This window comes from Pelecanus crispus, chromosome 3 (assembly GCF_030463565.1).
Source record: "Pelecanus crispus isolate bPelCri1 chromosome 3, bPelCri1.pri, whole genome shotgun sequence".
Classification (NCBI taxonomy): Eukaryota; Metazoa; Chordata; class Aves; order Pelecaniformes; family Pelecanidae; genus Pelecanus; species Pelecanus crispus.
The window spans coordinates 31,327,652-31,349,784 of record NC_134645.1 but is presented as its reverse complement, the minus strand read 5'-3'; the positions used below and the strand labels follow the sequence as shown (position 1 = coordinate 31,349,784).

The window sequence follows — 22,133 nt, the reverse complement described above, 5'->3', positions numbered from 1 at the left end:
AGAGACTTCTGCTCCCCAGATGAGATCTGGAAGCAGCAGTTTGAGAGGCTGCTGGCTGTGGGGGCAGATGGGGCCAACAGGACCTGGACCACAGATCAAACTAGCACAAAACCCACTTCTGGCCTCAGCTCCAGGATAAGCTACTTACTAGTAGCAGGTAAGCAGCAAAGGGTGATTTTGGCCAACAGAAACCTTAGCATAACTAGCCTTTTTGCCTCTTCTTGTTGAGTCTAAACCATGCATGGTCCTGCCTGTCTCTTGCCCTTTGGGCCAAGGACTCTTCAGGACAGCGCAGCCAGCCCCTACTGCCCCTTGGGGCTGGGTTCATTAAGCCTCAGGGGCAAAGGCAGGCACCTTTCTCCTAGGCAGAAAATGGCTCGTAACTTTTGGCTGCCCACATCCAGCCCTTTCTGCCACGGAAGATCACTTTCAAAAACCAAAGTGATTATGCTGCTCGAGCTGGGCTCTTCTAGTATTGACACATGGCCTCATCCAGTGAGCTAGTAACACTACTTGTGTGGAGCCTTTGGCCCAAGTGATTTGGGTGCTAAAACCACAGTGTTAGTACGGTACTGAATTTTTAAAAAAAGAGAGGAAAGATGACAAGCTGAATAGCCATACACAGCAATGCCAAGGTTTCCAAATTAATAAAAAGCCAACAGCATTACAGATAAATGTATTTTAATTAGGATTAAATACCATCTCAAGGTATCTTGAAATCGCACTTGTACTGTACTAATCAACAGCCAGAGGCAATAAAAAAAGTCTGAAAACGTAAAAGTTCTAACATCCAACACATGACAGTAAGTGCTGCCATTTAAAGCGACAAACACTGCTCCCAAGAACAGATATTCTTAGAGGAAAGAGTCGTACATTTTTGTATGGACAAAAAAAATTAAATTGAAGACCAGAAGAAATATATTAGTGCCTGCCTTTTTAAAAGTTTTTTTTTTACATTAAATACAGTTTTCTTTAAAAGCAAGGTACTTTCTAAATTCATGGTTTATATACTATATGTACACAAGAGCAGAACATTGTACAGTGTTTTTTGGATAAAGCAGCACTAACTAGCTATAAGCTGGTACGGTGTTGCTGAACCAAACGCAAGATGACAAGTTAAGCACTCTAGGAGAACTATCTCCATGGTTGGTATGAGAAAAGTAAAGTATCATGTATGTACAAACTGATTATTCAAACAAAATCCTGCAAACTCAACATCACCTGTGGTGGAACTGTACATGCTGCAGCTAATCAATGGAAGTCTGACTGCAAGAACTGATCCGAGAGACCACCCAAAGTAACCATTTTCTTTCAGTAACAGAGTGCGTTACCCACGCAGAGAGCACTTACGGAAGTTGTCATTGCACCACACACCCCTGGGGTGCAGGGCTCCAAGGAGAGCAACTTCTTACTGCAGCCTCAAGTCGTCACCTGCATTTTTCCACTATAAAAATATATGAAATGCCCCAACCAAACCACACGGAATCGAGATTAAAGCTACATTAAGTACCTGTATGCGCACTCTGCCTTTCTGCAGACAGTTACAGATTAAAGCAGAAAGTTTGCACCCAAGTATCACCAGTTCAGATTAAAATAGACTGGCAGTGATTTCCATAATTAGTGCAACATTAACTCCTATACTTTATCAAAGCGACTTGCTGTTCTTCAGATGCACAACGTGCTTATTCAGGTTTCACAAAAACAGACAAACCCGAATGTTGTGCAGGAAACTGGTTTCAGGTTTGTATATTTTTTTTTAAAGTCTACCCCATTAAAAACCCACCAAACTTAGAAATAGTTTGTGCCCTGGTTCAAAGTCAATTGCCTCAAAAAATTACTTTTTTATTCTAGGGTTAGCAGTGGAGCAGAGAGATTAAGATCCTTCTTGTTACATATACTTTTAATTGTCATTCAGTTTACGCCTTCAGAAGAGGTCATTTTCTGTACTTTCAGGATGCTGTTCATCCTTGTCTTAGCCACTACACTGGCTTAAGGAACTGAATGTTTCTTCTTTGATGAGGACAGAAGTGAGACAACTTGTTTCTAAACTGCATCAACTTAAAGTTTCAAGTTTTAATGGTGTAAAAATCTGACATTCAGTTACAGTTAAGAGAAACTTGCTACACAAACTGCATCCAAATCTACCAGTTATTGATGGGACCTTTAAATTAACTGTTATCAAGTTATTAAAAGCATCCAGACCTGGAAACATCAAATCACCCAGCCAGTGAGCCAGCAACTCCCTCCCCCTTTTTCATGAGGCTTTAACAAATGCAACTGATGTGACCTTAGCAGTGGAGCCAATGACTTCCACTGGTTAACTCCAATACCCAAAAGGGCTAGGGAGATCCTGTGTTAAGCCCAATGCAATATGCATTAGTGTCATGGAGCAGGAAGATCCCAGTGTCTACTCGTTAAAGTTCACACAAACCATACAGATACAGACAGGATAAAACACAGACTGAAAAGGATCCATTATGCTTGAAGAAAATTCCAAATAAAATGACATCTTCTGCACAGCCCAGCCTCAGACACAGCCACACCTTTATCTAGTATAATAAACTCTGTAGTAAACTGTTTTTGACCTCCATAGAGAGTAAGAGTTGTCAAATTTAAGGAGATAAACTCCTCTCCCTGGGTACTGGTGGCTACCAGCATACACTTCTTCATGACAGTCTCGTCTGTACACAGGCACTATTTCATCTAGCTGAGGCTTGTTGGCATTCTTTTTGGCTTTTTCTTCACTGCTAGTATTTTCTGTAAGGGGAAAAAAAGTATCAGTTAACATGGGTGGATGCTTTACAAGAGAAAGTTAGACTGATCTGTAGAAGACAAGACACTCTTTGTTAGTTTAAAAATCAGATGGGTCGAAGGGGTTCGTACCAAGGCTATGGCTAAAGCATTCAAAAGCAGAAGGAACAGTAAGCATGCTCACTTTATCATTGATTTTACCATTCTATATTAAAACCTGCCATACCCATCTCCCTAGCACAGCTGGGTCAGTTTGTAGAGATGCCAAACTCTAGTTTTCATTAAGACATTACCCTACATTGAGTGCTACTGATCTGACACACTTACTACTACTGATTACTTAGTAGTAATATCCAGAAGGCCACTGCTTCTTATGTCAGAGCAGTTCCTTCTAAGCAAATCACATGCTCATTTCAAAACATTTTTTTCTGATGGTATGCTAAACTCGCCTGTAGGTAAAGGCTGTGATCTGTGTCCTGGCCACTATCAGGAATTGCTCTTTTAAGCTGTTTATTTGAAGCCTCAAGGAAGCTTTTCCCTAGAAAGAGTTCATGAACAGCAGGAAAGGATTTTTCTTAAGGTTTTCAGTGTGCAGTGTTCACTATGCTCCGTTATGGCACAGGTTTCAATCTAGTTTACTGAATAGTTGAATTGGACAAGAGGGCACGCTAAGGAGTAAGTAAAACTTAGGAAAAGGATTTCCCCACCCTCAACTACTTTAACCTATCTGTGACCAAATGAGGTGACTGAAGTTACCTTCCAAATTGCACTTCCTATGCAAAATTTAAGATGAGACTTAGATGGAAGTCTAGATGGAAGCTGGGGGAACTAGGAGATTACACAAGACAATCAGTTGGGTTTTCCCCCCATGGTAAGCTCTGTAGGACTGGCAGTTTATATAAATAAGCATGCTTACCTTCTTCTTCATCCTCATCATCACTGGATTCGCTGACATGCACACTGACTGCAGTATTAGGGGAGTCTGTCCATTCAAAATACACCCCAAAACCAATGTCATAATTGTCTGTAGCAAACTCCCAAAAGAGGTAAGACCCCTCCTCATGAGTTGGTACTCTAACTGTAACCACTTCTCCTCGGCCCACTGTGATCACAGAGTCTGCATCCTGCCGGATTTTTTCCTTGAAGTCTTTTATCTGGGGTCGTGTCCACATCGATGGGGCAGCTATCATTGGAACAGAATCTGGAGAGAGGAGGGAAAATATTACAGTTAAGCTTTTGTTTCAGTTATTTATCTTGCAGTTAAGTGTGCTTTAAGGGCACTTGAGGACCACAAGCATCAGAGTTGCTTCTAAGTAATTTGCCTTTTTTTTTTTAACTGAAGAAGCATCTTTTCAATCTTTTCACAGGTTAAAAGTTGCATGAAATGCAGTGCAAGTTTAGATACAACCATGCACACAAATCCTACCAGTATACCTATCTGCCACATTTAAACTGACAGTGCTTATGCAGAAAAGACAGACTGCTACAGGTGGCGGGGTTACATTGCACACAACCCTTCACTGAAAGGATCTTTAATGTGACAGAACAGAGGTTGTGATTTGTCTAGAAGTTGTCAAATATTGACTAAAATTACTGACTCTGCAGACAGGGACCATGCTAGTGTTGGTTCCACACTGGGATCCAAGCAAGTCTTTTGAGGACTACCGATTGTGGATGAAAGTATAGAAGTAACACCCAAAAATACCAGTGATGAGAGAGCTGCTAGGAGGCTACTTTTCCTGCTCCACTTCCACAGCTTCCTAGAAGCTGTCTGAAGAAGGTGGGAAATGTGAGGGGACAGCAGTCTGGACTACACATAAGACAGGGCTAAGCCACAGTATTCAGAGAGCAAGAAGGATTTGGCTTTCTTTTCATCTGCAAGGCTAAATCAAAACTCAGTTTTGCCGAGTTCAAGTAAGTTTGAACATATTTCTGCACAGAACAGCTTTCTGCTAGAACTTCTATGCTCCCTTCCTTGAAATCAGGAGTGAAAGGAGGTTCTAGATCTCATCCACCTTTGCTTGAAATGCTTTTACTGCCTCCTCTTTCCCACCTGTCAAGCTGAGTTTTGCCTGTGCAATATTGTTCTCCCTTGAGAGAAACTGGACCCAGGAATCAAACCTAGCTCTTCCATAGCCCAATAAAGCCAAGCAAAGAGCCATAGTAACATCTGAATCCTAAGAAAGGCTTTCACTATTTAATTTTAATTAAGGAATCTAGCTAGTCCTACCTTTTGGTCCATTCTCCAGTGCTTCTTCCAAAGCTTCTGAATCCAGCTCTTTTTCAGGGCTGTCCGGATGTGCACTGGCCTGCCCATTAACAGATGGGGTGTCCCCTGCAGCAGGTGCATTCACCTTTGACGCAGTAGTCAGAGGCGTCCCTGTCGCTACCGCAACCACCTCCTGCTGTTTTTGTAAGGCTGCCTAAAATGACAGAAATTAAGTCAAGTAAAACCAAAACCTCCCAAGATGTCCCCCTCTTCCAGCAGAAGGTATAAAGACACTTTAAAGAAAAAAAACAGTCTCCCCCTGCACTCCACGAGGAGGCTTGACACACAAGACCAGAAGCAGCACACATTAACCAGTGAGAGTTACATGTACTTAGTATCAGGGAAGTGAAGTCACTTTGTTCTGGGCTGGTGGATTCAACCTTAAGAAAAAGATTCGACTTTCAAGTTAATTAGGGCACACACAATAAACTCTTGTACTTAACTAGGGAAGTTCTGTATTTCAGTAACTCCTATAACATTTCTTTCAAAATTGAAACTGACAGTTTGTTTGCTGGTTTTTACCAGTGGGCTGAAAGGGTTTTGGCCTGAGCTCATCCAGGTCTAAAAAGAACTGGAAGTATTTAAGGTCTATTAAGTACTTTGCCAATTTGTGAGTTAACTTGCTCAACAGGGTTCTCTATCAAATCCATGACACCCGGCAAAGGCAGTTATTTAATATGAAAGCAGGAAGCATAAGAGCCTCAAGGACTGTGAGTGGTCTGGGAGAAGAGTTGTTAAAGCTCAAAGGTGCTGCTTTTAGAACATGACTTATGTACACTGAAATTCTTTAGATAGAATTTACCATGCTGTCCCTGTGCAAAGGATTAAATACACCTAAAAAGAGATTATACAAGGCAACAACCATCCTGAGTTTAAGCACAATGCATTATCCCTTTAGCTTCAAGGCTTATTCCTCCGCCCCTACTTATCAGTACAGAGCAATTATACACACTTTTTTTGTTGGGGCAGGGAAAAGGTGTAATTGACAGTACCATTCTTTGAAGAATAACCTAATAAGCACACGATTTTGATGAATGAATAGAATATAGGTATCCTGAAGGAGTATGAAGGCAATATAGTCAAATATTAGTTACATTTCAGATTTGAGTAATTGTACAGATGCTGCCCAGATCCACCTTCTACTAAAGAAGTTCTATGCAGTGACTCAATGTAGAGCGGTGGCAACGTTTTTAGAAAACTACTGTATATAGCCTTTCCAAAATTAATTTTATCAGAAACTGATCTGTAAGCAACCATGACAGCAGAGTTAAAAAGTGCTCATCTAACAGATCCCAAGGCAGCTGAATTACAGGCATCCAAAAGGAAAGTATTCCTCAGAAGTGTTACGGAGGCTACGTGAGTCTTCAGGAAAGTCTGAAGTATTATATAAGATAATTTTACCTCTGTTACACACTGCTTCTCCTCTACAAGAGTTGTCCAAGTACAGATTTGAGAGATAAGGTTCATTGCCTGACAGGCTTAGTATTTTGTAAGCCACTATAAAGGAAAGGCTGATTTGCCCTGGGTCTCAGAGCGCATTAGTCTTCTGTACATCAAAAGCAGATACCTATGATTGAAAGGAGCAGTGCCAATAGCATTGAAGAAAATTGGCAGCAGCATCTCTGACACCTCAGTCTCAAGGGAGCAGTATCAATTACAGAAGGCATCAAGGACAAGAGGAAACAGCCTCAGGTTGTGCCGGGGGACGTTTACATTGGGTATTAGGAAAGATTTCTTCATTACAAGGGTTATCAAGCATTGGAACAGGCTGCCCAGGGAAGTGGTTGCATCACCATCCCTGGAGGTATTTAAAAGATGTGTAGATGTGGCACTTCGGGATATGGTTTAGTGGTGGACTTGGCAGTGTTAGTGTTACAGCCGGACTTGATCTTCAAGGTCTTTTCCAACCTAAATGATTCTACGACAAGACTGATGAGGCTATAGCTTTTGCTCACCGCTGTAACACCAAAGCATTGGTACCAAGGTAGCATCAAGCTTCAAGAGTAACTATTACAGGGCAGGAAGCCTCTGACTTTCCTTTACCACTTCAATTCCATTGAATGATGGTTTGGGTCGGAAGAGACCTTTAAAGATCATCTAGTCCAACGCCCCTGCAATGGGCAGGGACAACTTTCAGTGGATCAGGTTGTTCAAAGCCCCATCCAACCTGACCTTGAACACTTCCAATGATGGGGCATCCACAACTTCTCTGGGCAACCTGGTCCAGTGTCTCACCACCCTCATTATAAAAGATTTATTCCTTATGTCCAATCTAAACCTACCCTCTTCCAGTTTAAAACGGCTGCCCCTTGTCCTGTCACTACAAGCCCTGGTAAAAAGTCTTTCTCTGTCTTTCTTATAAGCCCCTTTTGAGTATTGAACAGCTGCAATAAGGTCTCCCTGGAGCCTTCTTTTCTCCAGGCTAAACCACCCCAGCTCTCTCAGCCCTGCATCGTAGGAGAGGTGTTCCAGCCCTCTGAACATTTTTGCAGCCCTCCTCTGGACCCACTCTAACAGTCCATGTCTGTCTTGTACAGGGCACCCCAGAGCTGGATGCAGGGCTCCAGATGGGGCCTCATGAGAGCTGTGCAGAAAGGAGAATTACCTCCCTCAGTCTTCTGGCCACACTTCTTTTTATGCAGCCCAGGACACTGTTGGCTTTTGGGCTGCAAGTGCACATTGCCAGCTCATATCCAGTTTTTCATCCACCAGTATCCCTAAGTCCATCTCTGTAGGGCTGCTCTCAATCTGTTCATCCCACAGTTTATATTGATGCTGGGGGGTTATCCCCACCCAGGTGCAGGACCTTGCACTTGGCCTTGTTGAACTTTATGAGGTTCACATGGGCCACACGGGTTTCTTCCTTGGACAGCTGTTTGCTGAGGGCATCAGTCTCATCAAAATACAGATGACTTCACAGGAAATCAGTAACTGAATTTTAGGTCTTTAGCTCAAGAACAATAGACCTCAGACTGGCAGTTATAGGCCATTTAAGATTCAGGTCCTGTCCAGATAGGTCAGACTTACTAGAGTCTGAAGTCTGGCTTACATCTGTTTAAGACACTTATAGGTGGACATCTTTGACTTTAAAATAGCTTGAGATGTGAATACAGCACATTTGGCAGAGATGCAAGATTCCCCTAAACAGAGAAGCAGCCTTTCAAGCCCATGCACAAAACCCTTGCAACAAAGTAAGGTACTACTGCCAACCACTGCTACCAGAAATACAAAAGTCTGTCCTCCCACCCAAACCATGAGCAGTCTATTGAAGGCAAGCAAATGAATTAGATACTGATATCAGTCAATGGATGCAAAAGGAGACAGAAGTCAGCAGTGCTCAAGCTGACAGAGAGAAGCAATCTCAAACCCAGCAGTGGTGTGACAGTGCTGCATGCATGTTCAGCTGGAAACACGGGGCTGACCAAAGCCTGCTGCTCTGCACAGATCTTCAGGTGCGATACCTACATGGAGAGTCACTTGAATAGGTTTATTCGCGCTCAGATGCACTGGTATGTACCTCCATTAAGTTACACACACAACAGATGCTGCAGCAGAGTGCTTCACATTTGGTCTCCAAGAATTGTATTGAACAAAGTAATTAAATGCTGCTTAGAATTTTCTTAACTAACAGCTGCTTCAGAAAACTACTCAAAAAGATTAGAGGGGCTTTGGTGTTTGAATCTGAAGCAGCATTAGCTACTAAACACTATCTCTCCTTGTAGCAATTGGCTGTTTAAGGGTGTAAGGGTAGACAAGTTACCATCTCCCAAAGACAGCCTGGGACACAAAATCAAAGTTTCTCAGCTGGTCCGCCATACCTGTTGCTGTGCAAGCTGGACTTGATACAACTGCTGCATGTATTGTTGATAATGCTGCTCCTGGAGCTGCCGAATTAGGATCTGCTGCTGTTCATAGTTGCCCGGATACTGCTGGGCTGCATACTGCTGGAACTGAATGGCAGTCTGGGAGTTCAGTGCTGCCATTATCTGTTGCCTAGATTGGTGGGAGGAGAGTAGGAAGATTACAAGCAGCTGAGGGTGTTGGGGAAATCCCTGTACTTAAGTGATCTAAGTGGCCTCAAAGACAGTTAATTCAATTCCTGCAAAAACCAATTAAAACAAATCTACATAATAAAGCAGAGCCCAGAGGTAATGCAAATGTGAATTTTGCCTAAAAATATTCTCAGAATATAAAGAAGGGAGCAACGTTTTCTACCCAATTTTGAAAACATCAAATGTTAAAAAACCCCAAGAGCTCTTTCATAATTCCCTATCTGTAGTCTGATAAAGAGGTAGTGCTAGAAAAAATGTGTGACTAAATCTCTCAAACAAGCAAGGAAAAAACCCCACATTTGGTTCCTCCAGAAAACATGCAGAAATGATCCTTCTAGCAGCCCTTCTACAAATACTGATAAGAGCAAACCCACTGTGGTACAGCACACCAATGCTTCTTAGTAAATCTAAGAAAAACCACACCACATTACTATCTTAATTTCCCAGGACAGCATGCAAACAGATACAAAAAGCATGACTGACTGTGGCCTAATTCAGGAACAGAAAAACCACTGCCAAATAGGGCATCTGTGTCTCCAATAAACTCAACTGCTGAAACCTGAGGAGGAACACAGGGGTTACTTATGCACAGGCTCAGTTTTCCTCCTCTCTCCAGAGGGCTAACAGAAGCTATATAGTAAAAAACTAACTAGATCCAGAGTTTGTTTTGTCTCACATTATGCCCATCAGTGACTGGCTATTGATGCTTCACAAGAAGAAAGAAGAATCACACAAATGCAGCAGTAATTCTTTGCTTCCTGCCCTTCTTCCTTTCCCCAGCATCATCCTCTAAAAGCCCCAGTATTAGACTGGTTTGTATCCTAAAAGGCAAGATTTACTATTTCAGCAAAACTGTGACCACTTTACATACACTTGGCCTGTATATATGTATCCCTATTCCCTTTCTGTCTAAATTCTTTATCTCTAACCTGTTACAACCACTTAACACACAACTGCTGTTCATGTAACAAAAGTAGTCTCTTAAGTTCAAGGCATATCACACTTCTTGTTACTTAGCACTGTGCAGCATTTTTCTGTTGCATTCTCTTTTCATTTATGTCTATATTTTACACTTCTCTGGCTCTCTCAGTGCTAAACAAACAGTAAAACTTGTGGATTAATTATTTGCTCCCTTCTCAAAACCACTACATAGCAAGCACAGGATCTACTTCAGAGACACCCCCTGCAAAGACATTTTTATTATGGTAAATGATTGCTGACTGATGTAGAACAGCTATGAGGATCTACTATTCTCTCACATATTACGTGTGCAATGCTGGATCCATGTTTTCAGCATCTGAATGTGATGGGAACAATGAAATATAACTAGAGCTGTATATTCTAAGTAAACAACTTAATTCAGGCTACAGAGGTTAAGTGCATTTGAACATTAATTTTAACTCCTTTTAGAAAGGTGCTAAAATCCAGTAATTGCCAGTGTACAAATGAGATTTGCAGACACTTCACACTTCCTAGAAAGGGAGCACCTTTAAGTATGTAGTGTTAGACTACCAAGTTAGAAAACTTCAGCCATGCATTCAAAAGACCCCAATGAACTGCAGTTATCCTTTTTCAAGGCTCCGCCTTCTCTGACAGGATAGAAACTTTCAAGTCACAGTTCAAACAACACCTCCAGTTGGACGCTTAACTCTGCTCAGTTGAGTGCAGCATTAGTCATTTAAGAACCAGAGCCACAAGTTTTCATGAGGTGCAGCCCCTGAACCCAAAAACCTCCAGAGCTTCTCTTTAAACAAAGCTTCTCTGGCACTTTAATCTGAGCAGGCTGCATAGAGTAACACCATAGGATAATTATTCTCTGCAAACTGTGTCCCTCTTAACTAAGGATGCAAATGTCATTGCCAGACTTGAGTGCTCTGAACTTCAGGTATTCAATTCTAGCATAACATTTTAAACAGATAGATACAATTGTCTCAAGTGCAAGGCCGTTATTTTCTTTGAAGTATTGTTTGTTTCAGCTACTCACTTCTGTTGTTCCATGCGAAGCCGTTCCTCCTCTATTCTCCTCCTCTCTTCTTCTTCTCTTCTCAGTCTTTCCTCTTCTTCTCGCCTACGTTTTTCTTCTTCTTTTTGTAAACGCTCACGCTCTTCTTCTTCACGCCGCCTTCGTTCTTCCTCTTCTCTTCTGCAACATCCACTCAGTAAGCTATTTCAGCATTCCAACAATCCTAGGATGTTATTTTCAACATGCTGTAACCTGCCTTTTGCCTGCCCAATAAGGCTTTCTGTTTGGTATCATCTCCACCCACTTCAATTTGACTGCAGCAGTGTCTTATTGGACACAAGAAGAAAACATATTAATGTTTAGTTTTACTGCACTGTGCAGTATGACAAGTATAAATTCTGTATTATAATTTCATATTCATTCTAACCTATTACTATACTATGCTTAGCAGAGAGCAGTAGAAAAAAATGTCTGGAAACCTTAAACACATCTTTCAAGCTTTAACATATGTTCAGTAATTACATGGATAGTATAGTTTAATAATCATGTGATATGTAAACAATAGAAGATAGCTTTTGTCAAGCTGCTAACCCATACTAGAAGAGGAGTTTAAAGCACCTGACAGTTTCATGTTCTGTATACATTTAGTCCACAGACTTACCAGGGCAGATGTTTTGAAGTGTGTATTTCTTAAACAGATGACACTATCACCAAAATCTTAAAAACTCCTTATATTCTAGGTGTCTTCACCTCAGAAACAATCATTCATTACTGGCAAAGTAAAAAGGCTTAGAGATATCAAACAGTACCTCAACCACCTAAACTTCAAGCATTTCTCTTGCCAAGACGATTTCGACCTAAGCTAGCTGTGACACTGTCCATAGGTCAAGAGTTATACACTGAAAATACTCCAACACACATTACCTTTTCTTTTCTTGTTCTTCTTTCTCTATCTTGTGGGAAGTGACATATGTTGAAAACAAGTGGCAGCACCTATTCAGGAGCTTAACAAATTCTGTCATAGCTTTTTGCTTTGACATGTTTCCAAGGGCAGCCCATTCCTTCCTGAGAGAGAGAAAAATCAGCTGAAATAACAGAAGACTCAACTCTTTTCAAGTCAGTAGTAAACTCTGAGAACCCAGCAAAGAAAAAAAAGTTGGGAGATGAGGGACCAAATTTTATTATATGCAGTTTCAGAGAACCAACAACTCTCTCCCATTCAAAGACAGACCTTAAACCTGTAGGTTTCAGTGGTCTCTTCTGTCTGCACCAGAGCAATGCTTTCAGGCAGGCATAACTGAGTGCTTATATGAAATCTCATACATACCATCAACCTGACTTCAAATTCTGAACTACATCCAAAAACTTCCCAGACACAAGTGAACCTTAAATATTTTTTACCCCTCTTCCACTCTAGTGTGTGGAAAAAAATGCGTATGTTTTCCCAGATGAACAAACATAGCAACAACCATCGATTATAGTGCTTGACTGAGTTGGATGCAACAGCCTGGTTCTTCCTAAAGGAAGGTGTCCTTGTTTTGGCTGGGATAGAGTTAATTTTCTTCCTAGTAGCTGGCATAGTGCTGCGTTTTGGATTTAGTAGGAGAAGAATGTTGGTAACACACTGATGTTTTAGTTGTTGCTAAGTAGTGTTTATACTAGTCAAGGACTTTTCAGCTTCCCATGCTCTGCCAGGTACACAAGAAGTTGGGAGGGAACATAGCTAGGACAGCTGACCCAAACTGGCTAAAGGGCTATTCCATACCATATGACGTCATGCTCACTATATAAACTGGGGGGAGCTGGTTGGGGTGCAGCAATCACTGCTCTGGGACTGGCTGGGCATTAGTCAGCAGGTGGTGAGGGGTTGCATTGTGCATCACTTGTTCTGTATATTCTTTTATCATTATTATTATTACTTTCTGTTCCTCTGTTGTCCTATTAAAATGCTTTTATCTCAACCCATGGGTTTTACGTTTGGGTTTTTTTTTTTTATTCTCTCCCCCATCCCACTGGGGGGGGTGGGGGGGGCAGGGGGGCAGTGAGCAAGCAGCTGTGTGGTGCTTAAGTTGCTGGCTGGGTTAAACCACAACAGAAGGCTACGTCCACTTTGGCAAAAGCAGTGCACTAGGTCCAGCTCCAAGAAACCAATGCTGTGTTGCACGTTGCCATTTGCAGTGTGAAGGCAACAACAAACAGCAGAAGTGCAGCCTGAACTGCAAGCAATACAAGAGATAGACCTGAGACTGCCCAGATCTCATCAAAATTTACTCAGAGTTTGAATGAGTCAGGTATCTGATTTCAGAAGTTAGCTTTAATATTAACAAAAGCTATGGTGAATGGTGCTATATTGGCAAAAGGCTTGGCCTGCTGTAGCCCTGGTGCGGAGTTAGGATGAAACATGGGCCTGCGCATTAATGCACAGCTAACCCAAGTCTTAAACTGCTATGAGAAACTGGACTGTCGGCACAGCAGCTTTTCCTGATGTGGTTGAAAAAAACCAATAATCTTCTGTTAGCTCCTTTACTGAACTGTGACTCAGATTTCTAAGATGTATTTGAAGAGGCCACTCTCACTATCCACTACCATACACACACATTGACACAATCCACATATTTGTCTTCTTATCGCGGAAATTGGATGATGTTTTCTTCAGACAGGAAAAGCAGAGTTAAGATCAACAACAGCACCAGTCCTTTTACCTTCTATCATTCCCCAGCACATCAAAGAATCCAACTTCGGGGCAAGTGTCAGGGTTGTAAGGTCCCAGCAAAACCTGCTTGTGCAGAGCCACAAGTTTGAGTTTTTCTTCATACGTTGGATGAAAGGCTTTGCCATCTTTTTCTGTAGAACAAAAGAAAATTTCACCGTTGTGATTAATTGATTAAGCACAGGATAGCAAAGAGCATTTTGTATAACCACTATCATGATTTCTCTGTAAAAAAGGAATAAGAAAGGTAAGTCACAAAAGGTTAGACAAATTAACTCTGTTCTATTCAAATAAAATACAGATCTGTCCAGAAGAAACACATCTAACTTCAGCTGCTGAAACTTAATTATGAAGTGTTTTTCATCACACCACCTAGAATGAATCTTAGCTAGTAGGTTATCACATATATATTTATGTTAATTAGTTGAACATCATACCATGTGGATCTATCTCTCTGAAATATTTAAAAACCTTAACTTAAATTCCAATGTGTCTGCCAAGTCTATTGTAGTGTGGATAGGAATGATTTTCCACAAAGAAAGATGCGATGTTAACTTTATAGATTGCTCCCCTTTCATGCTCTTCATACCAATGAAGGCAGAACAAGCAAGGTTTAAAGCAAGTAAAACTGCAGAGAGGAAAAATCAGAATTAAGGGAAAATTTTCCTTGAGGCAAATTGATTGCTTCACTTTGCCAAGGAAGCTGGAATAACCCCTCACAATGAAAAGTCTTAGAGGTGACTCCATCAGCACCAACGTGTACAGAGAGCTCTGGCCCTGAGACACAGGCAACATAAGCTTGAACATAATCAGAATTCCAATGGCTCCACACCAACACCTGCTGAAGCAGTCCCAGTTAGATCCTGCCACATGTTTACTGGTAAGAAGAGACTTGCATTGATTTAAAATGATATATGGATTAGTCAGCTAGGACTTACCTCAGCACATTTAAACTGCCAAAACAGATCAAAGAAACAGGCACCGCTATATGTAATTATACTGCCCATTAAGAGGAGACCTTTTTCTTGAACAGGAAAACAAATAAATAACCATCATCTCCTTTTGGAAAGGCCAAAATGAGGAAGCCATTATCGGATGTAAACAATAAACATTTCACAGGACTGTACTAATAACTGCTCTCCACGTAATCAGGAACCACAGGCAGAGCTGCCACTAGTCTCTGGCTCTCCTTTTACAATAAAGGTCACTTTGGAGCAAGTTGTTTACAGCCCCAAACTGAACAGCCCAATTCAGAGGGCAGACGTTTATGTATTGCAAAATCACTTGGCTGATGCTTGTAAGCAGAGTTATTAACAGGAAAAGAAGCAAATCTCAGAACAAAAGAGGAGGGGAGATACCTCTACTATGGCTTATTGAGAAACTCAGAGCAAGTACTTCTGAAAATTGGAAACAACCCCAGAGGGAACGTGTTTGCAGGTCACAGCAAGAAGCTATATTTTACTGACAGATCAAGTTCAGTACATTACTGGACTTACTCAGCTAAAACATCACAAGGAACCACTACATGCATGCCATTAATTCTGAAGCCAGAAAAACTTTTAATCACTTATCCACTTCTAGAGGCCCACTGCACCTTCTAGAATCTCAAGTATTCACTCTTCTCCCAGTGTCACACAACCTTACAGCAAATATCTCTTCCAGCTTCAAAAAACAGAAGCCTTTGTCCACAAAAACATCCATTTCCAAAAACACCTGGTGGGGTGGAAAAGGGGGGGGGGTGTAAAGGCTGAACCAGAGTCTACCCAGTGGTATCCAGTGAAAGGACAAGAGGCAGCCAATGTAAACTGACATACAGGACATTTCACTTAAGCATACAAAGTGGGGGTTTTTTGTTGGTTTTTTTTTTTAAACTGTGAAAGTGATCAATCACTGGAACAGCTTGCCCAGAGAGGTTTTGAAGTCTCCACCCTTGGAGATATTCAAAGCCCAAATGGATGGGTCCCAAGAAGCCTGCTCTGAACAGTGAGGGCTGAACTTGACAGTCCCCAGAAGTCCCTTCCCACCTCCACAAGTCTGTGACCCTTAAGAGATGCAAATCACTGCATCCTGGTAGGCTCTCTCCCTGGGTCTCAGATCTCCTGCTCTCAGGCCACCCAAAGAGTCCTTTGGCTTTTCCTCAATTCTTGACACTTCTCACTTAACTCAGAGTTTGCTTATTAGGTAGCAAGCACTTCCATTAGCCTCAATGAACAGCACGCACTTTGAAATCATACTTAATATCCTGGGGCAGCGTGCTTAAAAGCAAGTCAATTGATAAGGGTACTACACTGAAATTTTGCCAGGCTTCCGAGTGAAGTCCATTTCTCTAGGGGGTCCCTATGGCATAGTTTACCTTGCACAACCTGTACACCTACAGTTGTCTGCCAAAAACTATAGCCCTTTGCTGTACTAGACTGCTACATAAGCCAGCTAACGTCATCAGTATTTGAACTCACTTCTGAAGACGGTTAAAGGGAAAAAAACCCATAGTTTCCCACACTATATACAGCACGTCTGCATTACCACAGAACAGCAAAGTCAGACCTCAAGCCCTAACTATCGAGAGCAGCCAAAATCTGCATTATGAAGAATGGTGACCCAAGGGAAGAAGAACAAACAAGCCAAGTAAGAGGAAGAGACACAGATGAGGAAAACATGAGACAGGCATTCAGTGACTGTAGATAATGCAGATGAGAAGCAAACTCTCAGCAAAGTATTTGGAGCCAGTCAAAACAGCAAAGCTGTATACTAGCTATTTTTCAGTTGAATTCTTCAGCACGAACCACACTATAATTATCCCAAAGATTTGGAATTTGTTGCCGTTAAACTGAACCAGAGGACCTGAAGCCATCTGCAGAGTCAAATATGCCAAAAAAGAGCATTAGTGAGTCCAGACAAGCAGAAGTGCCGAATTTATTCAAGCACCCGTGAACATACCATTTAAGTAGGTATTACCCACACATCTAATACAGCAGTCAGGAAGCTGAAGAACATCAAAGAGCTCTAGGAAACACACTGAGTAATCCAAAGGATGTGCACAGGGGTAGTACAGCAACTATACAACCCTCCCTATGCCACTGCTATGCTCAACCCAACAGGGCCAGAGAGAGGCTCAGCCTTCTTACAGAAGATTAGGCAACTTCTTTCCTGACAACACTTCAAACTATCATTCACTGAAATGGCACTTTCTCAAGTCAACCAAACTCTACACTTAAGCAGTGGCCGCTAAGAGATCAAACTCCAGTAGCGATTAAGGGGATGATGACATGAACAAGGCTGGATACGGACCCTTCAATGCTTTAGGCATTCTACAGTAAGGGTCCGTATATACACACACACATATATACACACATGTACTTCACTAATGACACAAAGTAGTTCACCCAGAACACAAAGAAAGACTGGCTCCCGCTTACTGCAAGCTCAGGCCTCATTGATGTGTGCCATGAAACCACAACACTGCATTACCTTCTTGTCACGCCGGAAGGGAAATCCCTGCACACCTAATATCAGCTCTTCATACTACCGCTCTCATTGACAGTGGCTACTTTGTTTAGATGCCCACAAAACTGAGATCCATTGCGGGCAACTCAGTTGGATACTCCAGAAAAACAGTACTTAAAACACTAACGACCTTCCTTGCGCTATAGGTAATTAATTGTATGCTTGAAAACCACCATTTGTGTCGGCATGCAAACACAACAGAAAGATGAAGCTATAACTACTAAGGAAAAGCAGATGAGAGGCTTATGTCACCATGTACTACTGTACCATTGACATGAATTGGTATAAAACCATAAATTCAAACTCAAGGATGTTTAAGAAATATGCTTAAGAGACTGCATCATGCAAGGTACTGTTACTCCCATGTAACTTCCGATTATTTTTCTCCTGTAAGAAATATGGCACAACATGCTGCAGCTTCCACTCCAATTTCACCTACTGCACTCATTCTAAACACCTAATTCCTGTGGGATAGCATTCAGTTGAGTCATCTGGAAGAAGCAGCTAGAAAACAGTTTGTTAACTGTGATTTTTCACCTCATAGTTTTTAAAAGCAGAAATCACTTATGTTAATGCTATTCTTTTGCAAAGTTTTAATGAGCAAGACCAAAACTGAGAAGCACGAGAACTAAATTGCTGCCTGCAGATCCCAGTACACACTCTTACACTTGTAATTCTCCTCTCCTGAAGATGTTCTGCATCAACGTAAGAGTTACCAACCGGCCCTTCCAATTAAATGTGATCAAAGCTCAACTTCACATCAAATGTAGATACGTCATAGGGGTTTTCATATTCTTGAAAACAAGAACGTACCTAACTTATGAATGACAAAAAAGAAAAAAAAAGTGAGGTCAAACAATTAATTCAGAATGATGTATTGCTGAGGTTGAAGATGCACTCTTGTTAGGATAAGAGGAAATAACTTGTAGCAGTCAAATAAAATTAGAGTACTTAACATACCAGGAGAGCTTTTAGATACCAAAATGATACGGTTTGTATACTGTCGACTCAGATGTGCTGCACTGCGAATCACTTTAGACAGTGCATGAACACTTCAGGGACTGTCATATATTGAAGGTTGGGTGCAATGGTATTTCAATGACAGGATATGGAAAACCATAACGCCAGGTTGATACCGGAAAAGATTTGCTGGCAGAGCTCTGCAAGCCACCCCCTCCTACTGACACAGGACACAGCTGACACCTTAAACAAATTGCCTTCACTTGCATAGCTTGTACCTGCTCAACAAGCAAAATAAGCCAGAGACACTTCTGCCAGCTGCCCTGGGGCAAACAATTACAGACAGTCCAAGAGACAAAGAAACGTACCCATTTCAGTAACATGACTGCACTCTCCCCTGTACACTGGATCCAGCACAGTGGAGCAGCTTCTTAATGGCAGCCAAAATGCTGGTCGACCTGAACTAGGCTCGACAGAGCAGTAAAGGAGAGAGTTCGTATTCTAAGGCAGGCTCTTGTCTCTCACAGGAAAATAGACTGGAACACTATTAACCATCTATTTTCTATGCCTCTATTATTCTGAAAACCTTTCTTCACAAGCCATTATGGATGCTAAAAAAAGCTAGCACACATCTCCTGCACAGCCTAAGGCCTAACAGTTGAAGTGACCCACGGTCTTTACCAGAGATGGAATAAAGTAGCTTTTGAGTCTCTTTAATATCCTAGCCTAGTTTCAGTTGTGTTTTTCACATTGTTTATATGCACTCCCACCTTGTCTTGTCTTCGAGCAATTCTGTTATATGCCACCACAGATAAGTGTTAACAGCCATTGCAATAAGCAAATCTGAACTATTTTGACCAGATTGAGCCTTTCTAGGAAGAAAGTACCTCATGAGTTACAACCAGACAACTCTGCACGCTGAAGCTGAAAGGAAGCTGCTTAACTAGCTATCGCTGCTTGCCCTTTCACCTCACCCAGGGACAACTCTAGCATCCCGACTCCAGCTCCTTCCACCCCAATAGCCACAGTTAATCCAGATACTGTTGTCCTCAAACAAGCGCTGCCCTGGGTCGCTTGTTTGTTCCATGGTAGCTGTGTGGGTAGGTAATATCATACGATGAGGCATGGATATCAACTAGCTTTAAGAAAGAAAGTTTTTCAAAGATACCCCCCCCATCTCCAAATCAGTGGTTTTTAGAAGAATGATCAGAAACAAGATCTCAGCACTGACCTATTAACATGGGTCAACCTTCAGATCCCTCATACATTGCTTCTTGAAGTAAAGGAGGAATCCGTATTTGTGCCTTGGCATCTACAAGGCTGCTAAACAAGCATGCCCACTCCCACAGTTGTTTTGACAGTGGATGCACGAAAATCATTTGGAAACAAGACCAATTATTTTTGGAGCCATGCAGATATAGAACAAGCAGGCAGAATCGGTAATCCAAGTATTACAAGCTCCTGTAACTCACCATCACATCTATAAATAAAAATTCTCGTGTTATGTCACCTTCAGCAAAAAAACTGCAGATGAAAATACGGGCAATGACTTCATATGACTTATTCCAGCCATAAGGATAGAGGAACAAAGTCTTCATTCGGAAAGTCTGACAACTCCATACAATGTGGAAAGTTTTCCTCTTATAAGCAAAACCATGAGTTACACGAAATTGCAGAAGGTTAAAAAAAAGAGCAAGTTGAAACACGTTCAAGTTAAGCTTTTAATAAAAGGAAGGCAATAAACCCACTGTTGAGACAACACCACAAGAAACTGGAACCTAGACACAAGTAACACTCCACTGACTTTTCACCATCCAAGAGGAGATAAATGTAGAGCATAAGTTTCATTAAAACATGAGACATAATAGACATAGGTTATCAATAACATAAATAAGCTTATTCACAGTGTGTAATTTTTACACTGTAAATACAGGTTCCAGTAGAATATTAAACCCAAGACAAAATGAGACCACAGTTGACTGAGACAAGGAATTCGCTACTGCAGAGACATTTCTTTTTGCATCATGTTTTAAGAACAAATGCTCATTAAACCAAACTAGAATTCTTTCAGGCAGCTTGTTTTACAGAAACGGTAGTGACAAAAGTCACAATGCTTTCAGCCTGACATCTGGTTGCAGCAGCTTCTAACACAGGAAAAAAAGAAAAAAAAATCTCTGGATGTCAGCATGCTAACAAAACAATTGCTTTGTGGAAGGGCATCAGAACAGGGTCAAAGAACCAGACTCAAGAAAACTGCTTAGAGCCTTACATGCTCCTAACAACTATCAGGGTGCAAGTCAGCCAAAGTGAAGAAAACAGACACCTCCATCCTTCTAGCACGGTTTCTATCTGCCAGTATGCTTGCCCTCAGAAGATGCAGCTTTCCTGCGGGGATCATCTAACAACTGACCGCCACAAGACTGACCTTTCCAAGTACAGAGTTATACGTTCCCTAGCACAGGCAGGGTGCTAGACTCCCTGCTCTGTGCCCCACATTAAGCAAGCAGCCACCTGAAAGCCAGCAAAGCAACACATCACTGCGAGGTGCTCAAACGCTGTAGCGCAATGTAACGCCACAACAAATGCAGTTCTTCCTCAAAAACCACACAGTTGATTTCCTCCTCTTGAGGAAAGCGACTGTGGCAAGGTACCTCTGGCTTCCCGCAGAAGCAAACCTGGCTACAGGGGATCCCAAGACAAACGTTCCAGGTTTACACCCTGGTTATTTCACGGCTCCCTCGCACAGCTGCCAGCCGGAGTCATGACGGCACACGAAGCAGCAACGCCAGCGCTGAAGTTAGCATCTTGTGGAGACAGCACAACATCCCATGCCAGCACCCTGGCTGTCAGCAGACTCCACAACACTCAAAGAAAAAGCTCTTCGCCTACGTTTGCAAGGTTTTTCTGTGCATGCCACAAGCAAGGATGGGTTTCTTTGCTCCGTTTTTAGGTCGGGTGGTGCAAACCCTGGGAAATACCTTCCCGGCCCCACGGAGCAGGCACACTGCGGCCCGGGGCAGCCTCCCGGCTCTTCTCTCGGTCCCCCGTCCCGGCTCAGTTCTCACACCAAGAAAAGCGCATCCCCACAAGCCGTCACCGACCGCCGTGACGCGACGCCCGCCCCGGCTCGCCGCCGCGCCCGGCACATCGACCCACTGGGGCCGCGGGCGGTGCCAGCGCTGCCGCCTGCCCCGCTACGGCGCCACCCCCCGCGGCTCTCGGGGGATCCGGGGCTCCGCCTGCGCCCCGGAGCCCGGCGGGGAGGCGGGCGATGCCGCCGCCCGGCACTTCCCGGGACGCGACAGCTCCCGCCTCGCCGCCCCAGTCCCGGCGGGGGATGTGCGGGCCGCGTCGCCGGGCGGCCTCACCTTTGAAGAAGCGCAGCGCCAGGCCGTACAGCTCCTCTAGCGCGAAGCCCCAGCGCCGCTCCGGACTCAGCGCCGCCTCCTCCGCCGCCTCGCCGCCGGCCTCCGCCTGGCCCGGGGAGCCGGAGCCCGCTCGGCTCCGCCCCGCCGCGGGCTCCCCCTGCCCCGGCCGCGGTTCACAGTGCGGCACCTCAGCGTTGGGGCTCAGCGTCAGCCCGTCCACCGAGACCTCGAGCCGGTCCGAGCTCAGCACCGCCGCCATCATCATCCTCCACCGCCTCCCTCCCGCCCGCCCTCCGCCTCCTGCTCCGCTGCGGCGGCCACGTCCCGACTTCCTGTTCCCTCCGACCCGGAACTTCCGGTCCCGCCCAATTGCCCCGCCCCTCCCGCGGCCGCCCCCGCGCCTCTCGCCAACGGCCGCCCCCGCGGCCCCGCCCCCTCGCCAACGGCTGCCGGCGGCTGAGGCGGCGGAGGCCCCGCGCTCGCCTCAGGCCCCGGCGGCGCCGAGGGCGGCCCCGGCGGGCAGGAGGACGGGGCCCCCTGACCCAGCCGGGCAGCG

General features: G+C 43.5%; 1 protein-coding gene across 1 annotated transcript; it reads right to left on the bottom strand.

Annotated features, from left to right (window-relative positions):
- Positions 1–726: 726 nt before the first annotated feature.
- ACBD3 (acyl-CoA binding domain containing 3) lies at positions 727–21,836 on the bottom strand. Its single transcript, XM_075707025.1, has 8 exons — positions 21,578–21,836; positions 13,738–13,879; positions 11,960–12,100; positions 11,057–11,215; positions 8,839–9,013; positions 4,982–5,174; positions 3,668–3,952; positions 727–2,757 (listed from the first exon to the last, which is right to left on the bottom strand). Exons 1-8 carry the CDS (start codon positions 21,834–21,836, stop codon positions 2,546–2,548), a joined length of 1,566 nt encoding a protein of 521 aa, XP_075563140.1. The 3' UTR covers positions 727–2,545.
- Between the last annotated feature and the right edge of the window lie 297 nt (positions 21,837–22,133).

Coding starts and splice junctions, on each gene's coding strand:
- ACBD3 (XM_075707025.1), bottom strand. CDS start 21,836: ATGGCGGCGGTGCTGAGCTCGGACCGGCTCGAGGTCTCGGTGGACGGG. Junction 12,101..13,737: donor GTGCTGGGGAATGATAGAAG/GTAAAAGGACTG, acceptor TCTCTCTCTCAG/GAAGGAATGGGCTGCCCTTG. Junction 9,014..11,056: donor CTTCGCATGGAACAACAGAA/GTGAGTAGCTGA, acceptor CCACCAATCTAG/GCAACAGATAATGGCAGCAC.